The sequence below is a fragment of the Myotis davidii genome, unplaced genomic scaffold (assembly GCF_000327345.1).
Source record: "Myotis davidii unplaced genomic scaffold, ASM32734v1 scaffold1663, whole genome shotgun sequence".
Classification (NCBI taxonomy): Eukaryota; Metazoa; Chordata; class Mammalia; order Chiroptera; family Vespertilionidae; genus Myotis; species Myotis davidii.
In genome coordinates, this window is record NW_006293910.1 from 100,386 (window position 1) to 107,623 (window position 7,238).

The 7,238-nt window shown below is 39.5% G+C and overlaps 1 protein-coding gene across 1 annotated transcript in view; it reads right to left on the bottom strand.

Annotated features, from left to right (window-relative positions):
* Positions 1–7,238, bottom strand: part of LOC102752968 (neurobeachin-like) — a gene marked incomplete at its 3' end in the record, with an annotated part of 248,705 nt that overhangs the window by 80,010 nt on the left and 161,457 nt on the right. The window contains exons 4-5 of the mRNA XM_006767789.1: positions 1,100–1,217; positions 673–775 (exon numbers count right to left, since the gene is read on the bottom strand). Coding sequence (XP_006767852.1) covers positions 673–775; positions 1,100–1,217 — 221 coding nt within the window. The remainder of the gene's footprint in view (positions 1–672; positions 776–1,099; positions 1,218–7,238) is intronic.

Below are 7,238 nucleotides of genomic sequence, written 5' to 3' on the forward strand. Positions count from 1 at the left end.
CAGTGACTGCTGCAGCTGCAGCCACAATGACCCAGCACTGACTGCTGAGGGGGCTGCGAATCACGCCCAGAGAGAGGCCTGAAGAGAGAAGCAGGGTCTGATCCATAGCCTGTGTGGCAGCTGTTGATCAGCACTTGCCTTTCTCTTTCTCTCCGGGCTGGGCCAGCAGCTGTGCCTCCATTTCTCTCAGGGCCTCCACCAGGACTGCTGATCAGCCCGCCATTTTGATCAGGTTCCATTTATAGGTCCAGAGATGCTGACTGGCATAGAAACCAACCTATTGGAACCAAATTGGCTGGTAGAGGAGGGCAGTTGGGGGCAAGATCAGGCCTGCAGGGGAGGGCAGTTGGGGGTGAGATCAGGCCAGCAGGGGAGGGCAGTTAGGGGTGATCAGGCAGGCAGAGGCAGTTAGGGATGATCAGGCAGGCAGACAGGTGAGCAGTTAGGAGCCAGCGGTCCATGATTGTGAGAAGATATGGACATTCCCCAAGGGGTCCCCGACTGGAGAGGGTAAAGGCTGGGCTGAGGGAATGCCCCGCTCCATGCAATAATTTCATGCACTGGGCCACTAGTAATAATCATAATGGTATAACCCTATATATATTTCTGTCTTATTAAAAATGAAGTATGTTTTATAAAACCCATAGATAATGTATAAGATGATATAATTACCTGGCTTGTGGCAAACCGTAGCTGGTTCCTACTCCAACCCGAGGCAAGCTATAGACAACTTTTTTTACTGTTGCTTGATCAGGGAAATTAAACATAACCGAGGCTGTGGAAAGAAGTAAAATCATGATTTAGAAAAGTATAGGAGAGCAAACCATCAATTTCAGAAATCATTTTCAAGAGCTTATCACCATTTATTTGTAAAGGTAATGTATCTTCTTGGAAATCACCTTTCTGTATAACTTTCTCTATGATAAATCTAGGATTAATATTTCCAAAAATATTAATTTCTTAATATATATTATTATTTTAGTGAGGGCATAACAGAGAGAAATACAGCAGGGAAAAAGAAGAGACAGAATAACACCATGCAAATAAATAGCATTAAAATATGAGCATGTTTTCTTTGAAAATATTTAAGGAGACTTACTTCGGTTTGCCATAAATACTTCCAAAGCAGTGTTTTGTAGAAGATAACGTCTTGAGAATACAGCTCGTATCTCACTGAACATCCATTTTCCATGAAGTCCCTCAGTGTATGCAAGGACCTAAAATAAATAGTTTAAAAGGAAGTTTCCATCAGTAAAATATGTGTCTAAAACTTAGTCTGACAATATCTTAGGCAGTGCTATATAAAAGTCAGTAATTAGGGATCATCTTCCTAAATTCATTATATATCATTTAATTCTATATATTTGAAAAATTCTACCTTTCTTTATCTTAATTGGCTCATTGGGAAATGAAGAAACAAAAAAGTTGTATATTCAATATGACCCTTTGACTTAAAACAGAAAATGTATTTTAACTTTTTGATCCAGGCGTCCCAACTAATTATGTCAATAACTGTTGGTTCTTTTGCAATATCTTCTTTCCTCCTCATTCCTTGCTTAACAAAAGCCTAGTTATGCCTGAGGTATCCATGTATTCAACCTCAGGTGATAGGTCATGATTGATCTAAGCTGGAGGACAGGAAATATTTTTGGTAATAGGCCAAATAGTAAATATTTTCAGGCCTTTTGGTATGATTACTCAACTTTGCCACTGTACCATGAAAGCAGTCACAGACAATATATACTAATAAAAGGGATATATGCTAATTAAACTGGATGTCTTCTGGATGACCTTCTGGACATCCTTCTGAACAAAGCCATGGTGGTGGGGCCGAAGCAGAGGCAGTTAGGGGTGATCAGGCTAGCAGGCAAGAGCAGTTAGGGGGATCAGGCCAGCAGGGGAGAGCAGTTAGGGGAACAGGCCAGCAGGGAAGAGCAGTTGGGGGGGGCAGTCAGGCCAGCAGGGGAGGGCAGTTAGGGGAATCAGATTGGCAAGGGAGAGCAGTTAGGGGGATCAGGCTGGTAGGGGAGAGCAGTTAGGGAGATCAGGCTGGCAGGCAGGTGAGCGGTTAGGAGCCAGTGGTCCCGGATTGCAAAGGGATGTCCGACTGCCAGTTTGGGCCCGTTCCTGCAGGGGTCAGACATCCCCCGAGGGATCCCAAATAGGAGAGGGTGCAGGCCAGGCTGAGAGACTGCCTACCCCTGTGTACAAATTTCGTGCACCAGGCCTCTAGTCTATAATAATAAAAGTGTAATATACTAATTAGACGGATATCCTTCCAGACGACTTTCCAGATGAAGCTGGGGCTATGAGGGAAGCCTGGGTCCCAGGTGCCAGAGGGAAGCCTGTGCTGGCAGCCAGGGGAAGGAAGGCCTACTCTTGCACGAATTTTGTGCATTGGGCCTCTAGTGTATAAATAAATGATCAGGGCTGTGCTCCATTAAAACTTTAAAAAACAACAACAACAACTTTATTTATAACAACAGGAGGGCCTAAATTGGCCCCAAGGCCAGAATGTGGTTAACCTATGGTCTCTGGCAATTATGACAAAGCTATTTCTTGCTTTCCTCAATTCCCTTACAACTAGTGGTAAGGATATTTGACCCAGCACTGGCTAATGAGAATAAAACCAAAGTCAGTTGAGGATGTTTCAGAGAAGCTGATAAATCGAGTCATATATAGCGGTTACACTCTTGTCCCCTTCTTGCTTAAAAGGACATGTGATGGTGGAAACTGTAGCGGCATTGCATAACCATGAGAGGAAGGCCAAGGGAATTGGGTTGAAGTTTGGCCCCTAACATTGAGCTACTGAAACAATCTCAGCAATGATCCATATGTGTGGACATCTTGATACACGATGCAGGTAAATTCGTATTTGGTTAAGCCACTGCTAGTCAAATCTGCAACACACACATTCCTTTCTGATACACTAATGTACATTACAATACATTTGCATTGGTTTACTCTGTATAATCTATTAACTTATATTTCTTTAGTGAAAATGGAAACTAATCATTGAATTTTATGTACATGATATAGATTAAGCTTTGAAAACAAGTTTTGAAGCTCCTTTGTACATTTCCTTTCTCTAGGAATTATGTGGGTGTTCTGTGTGTGTGTGTGTGTGTGTGTGTGTGTGTACACATACATAAAATATATGACCTATTAGTCTTTTATACTTTTTTTAAAATTCCACTTTAACTGCTTAATTCAGTTTTTGTCTTTCGCTAGACAATGGAAGATTTTTGGAGGCAGTCAGACATTTAAATCCTGGAAGATTTTGGAACCTATCAGACTCCTATTTAAATCATGGCTCTGCTTTTTTCTAGCTATAAGGCCTTTCAGAATTATTTAACTCCATCTGATTTTTGATATCTGAAGAAGTGATAATAATATCTGTAACTGGTTAGTTTAAGTGGAGACAATGAATGTAAAGTGAATGGCCTTGGCTACTATTTAAGTTCTATTCATACGTTTATATGTCGTTATTGTCGAATAGAAAGTGACAAATGTTTTTTTCAGTTTCTAAATACAAAACTTTTTATACATTTCACAAAATAATAATAGTGACCTGTCACAATTTATATTAATAAATTCTTAGTTGAGTGCAATGGTTTCCAGATTTGAATTTCATAGACTAGTATAATTTTTTTAAGTGGAAAGAATACTAATATAGGATGGTTTTTTGCTAAGTAGGGAAAATTCTAAGACAAATAAAACAGCCACTACAACAAAAACTATCTTTCACAATGACCACTATTTCACTAAAAAAAATAAAAATATTAAAACCACAGATACTAAAATGATTATAATCTCAGAAAAAAGAAGAGATGTTTTCGCATGAAAGCTGTGTTAGCACCCTTATACTGATACCAATATGCCAGGAGGATAAACACACACACACACACACACACACACACACACACACTCATATTTTACTTATTTTTCCTTTTGAGAAACATGATATAATAAATATTTGATCAATTATTCCTTTCCATTAAGCACATTATCATTCATTTTACTCATAGGAGGCAGGTAGCTCATAAACACATAGACGTTAGTTTGACTCCTTAACTGCTCCATGTCTTACCAACAATGCCAGTTATCAATTTATTGCTTTCCAGCACCAAATTTACCCTTAATTGCTTGTTCTTTGAAAATGAATTTGTGCCCCTTGTTTTTCCTTTGCTTGCTGGCACAATGTTAAGCTTTGTCAGGAAAGGACACTGAACAGACAATGCAGGAGGAAGGGTTTTCTTCCTGGTTCTGGTGTGCTCATTCAGCAGGTTCCTGCAAAATGTGGGCCTGCAGTGTATGGTTGCAAACAGTACCCAGTAACTAGTTTCCTCCAGAATTCCCCCTACTCCAGCCAGTTTTGTAGCAGAGTGTCTGCGGTGAGAAGCCTCCCAGGAACAGCTTCACCAACTCCCAAGAGAGGAGACATTTAGAAAGTCCTGGAGGACAGAGCTCCCCCAACAAGGCACCAGAATGACTTCTCCATCATTCAGTGAGCTACAGCCATGCCTTCCACAACAAGGACCTCTTCCCTGGGTTCAGTGTCAGCTCTAAGGGTAGTGGCTGCTCCTTATATAAGTTGTTCCAAACATATATATGTTTAGAGTTCTTTTTCTTACTAACCATTCCCTTGTTACTCCAGTTTCCTGTTATAATTTATTATAGCTATTTATGTTATACATTCCCTGTTCAAATTGCTAAATGGTTTCTCTCTCCTGATTGGATCTGGACAGGTAACACAAACTCTTCTATCAGTTCTCCTACCACCATTTTCTTTTCTTTTTTTTTAAATTTGTATTGAATATATTGGGGCAACATTGGGTTAATAAAATTATATAGGTTTTGTTAGGGGCAAAAGTAGAATATTGGGAACTAGCTATAGTATTGGGAAATATTAATCATGCTCTGTTAACCATGATTGCCTTATTCTGGTTAAAGAAAGCATGTTCTAACCTGGCTGGGAGTGGTAAGCCCCGGGAGTCAACCTTGGACCTGGGAGTCAACCTTGGAATAAAGTCCATTCTCATTCAAGAACTACCTATTATTATGGAAAGATTAACAACCTTGTTGCCCAAACGATGGAGTCCCACCCCAGTGTGCATAGCCTACTTCCCTATGTAATCTTTATCCTACCCTATATAAGCAGCTGGCTTAAGGGGCTTTGCAGAGAGATTTTTGTGGATGACCTGCTGCTCTTTCATACTGTCAGCTCAACACTGTCTCTGCTGAATTGACTCAAGTAGTGACAGGCAGCCCTGACCCATTGGTTATTCAGTTTCAGTTTCATGTATACAATTCTATAATATATCATCTGTATATTGCATTGTGTGTTCATCACCCCAAGTCAAGTCTCCTTCCATCATCATTTATCCCCATTTTATCCTCTTATACCATCCCTAACCCCCTTCCCTCCCATAATCACTATATTGTTTTCTGTGTCTGAGATTTTTGTTTGCTTTTTCCTTAATTCCTTCACCTTTTTCACCCAGTCCCCCAACCCCCTCCCCTCTGAGAGATGTCAGTCAATTCTCTGTATATGTGAGTCTGCTTCTATTTTGTTTGATAGTTTATTTTGTTCATTATATTCCACTTACAAGTTAAATCATATGGTACTAATCTTTCTATGGATGACTTATTTCACTTAAAATAATAATCTCCAGGTACATCCATGCTGTTTCAAAAGGTAAGATTTCCTTCTTTTTGTTACTGACCAGTAGTATTCCATCGTGTGAATGTACCACAGCGTTTTAATCCACTCATCTACTGATGGACACTTGGGAAGCTTTGAAATCTTGGCTATCTATAATAATAAAAGTGTAATATGCTAATTAGACTAGACATCCTTCCGGGGCTGCAAGGGAATCCAGGGTCCTGGGTGCCAGAGGGAAGCCAGTGCCTGCAGCTGGGGGAAGGGAGGCCTATTCTTTCACAGATTTCATGCATTGGGCCTCTAGTTGTAAATAATGAGAGGTGCAATGAATATAGGGGTGCATAAATTCATTCAAATTAGTGTTTCAGGATTTTTTGGTATCTTTCCAGAAGTGAAATTGCTGGGCCATAAAGCAGTTCCATTTCTAGTTTTTTGAGGAACTTCTATACTATTTTCCACAGTGTCTATACCAATCTGTATTCTTACCAAATAGTTGGAGAGGGTTGCTTTTACTCCACATTCTCACCCACACTTGTTGTGTTTGTTGATTTATTGATGGTAGCCATTCTGACAAGTGTGAAGTGAGGTCTCATTGTGGTTTTAATTTGTATATCTCTGATGATTAGTGACTTGGAGCATCTTTTCATATGCCTATTGGCCATCTGTATGTCCTCTTTGGAGAAGTGTTCATTCAGGTCCTTTGCCCATTTTTTAACTGGATTGTTTGGGGGGTTTTGATGTTAAATTGTATAAGTTACTTATAAAATTTGGATACTAGCGCCTTATCTAATATATCATTGGCCAATATGTTCTGCCATTTAGTGGGCTGTATTTTCATTTTGCTGGTTTCCTTTGCTGTGCAAAACCTTCTCAGTTTGATGTAGTCCCATTTGTATATGTTTTCTTTTGTTTCCCTTGCCCTCTACCACCACTTTCCTAGCTTCAGGTTGGGACCACACTAGTCCTCAAGGGCCCTCAGGAGCAAGATAAAATGATACTGAGATAATCAGAGGAACTCAGTAGACCTTGGAGGCAAGGAGAGGGAATAGAATTATAATTAAATTATTTTGCTAGTAGCTAGTAAACAGTGCAGGGAAGCGAATACCAAAAGATAGATCCAAAGGTCAGAAGTTATTTTGAACAAGGGTAGCATCATCTGAATAAGCATATATCCTTTACCAAAAGACCATGGAAAGGACAATTATATTTATAAAACCTCTTATAACTTGATTTAAAAATGTGCTTAATTATAACACCTGGAAGCTGAATAGCATGCTATTAAATATTGATTGGGTTACCAATGAGATCAAAGAAGAAATTAAAAACATCCTGGAAACTAATGACAATGAAAACACAACAATCCAAAACCTATGGGACACAATGAAAGCAGTCCTGAGAGGGAAGTTTATAGCTCTACAGACCTATCTCAAAAAACAAGAAAATATGGTAGTAAATCATCTAACTCTACAACTCAAAGATTTAGAAAGAGAGCAACAAGAAAACCCCAGAGTGAGCAGAAGGAAGGAGATAATAAAGATTAGAGCAGAAATAAATGACATAGAGACCAAAAACA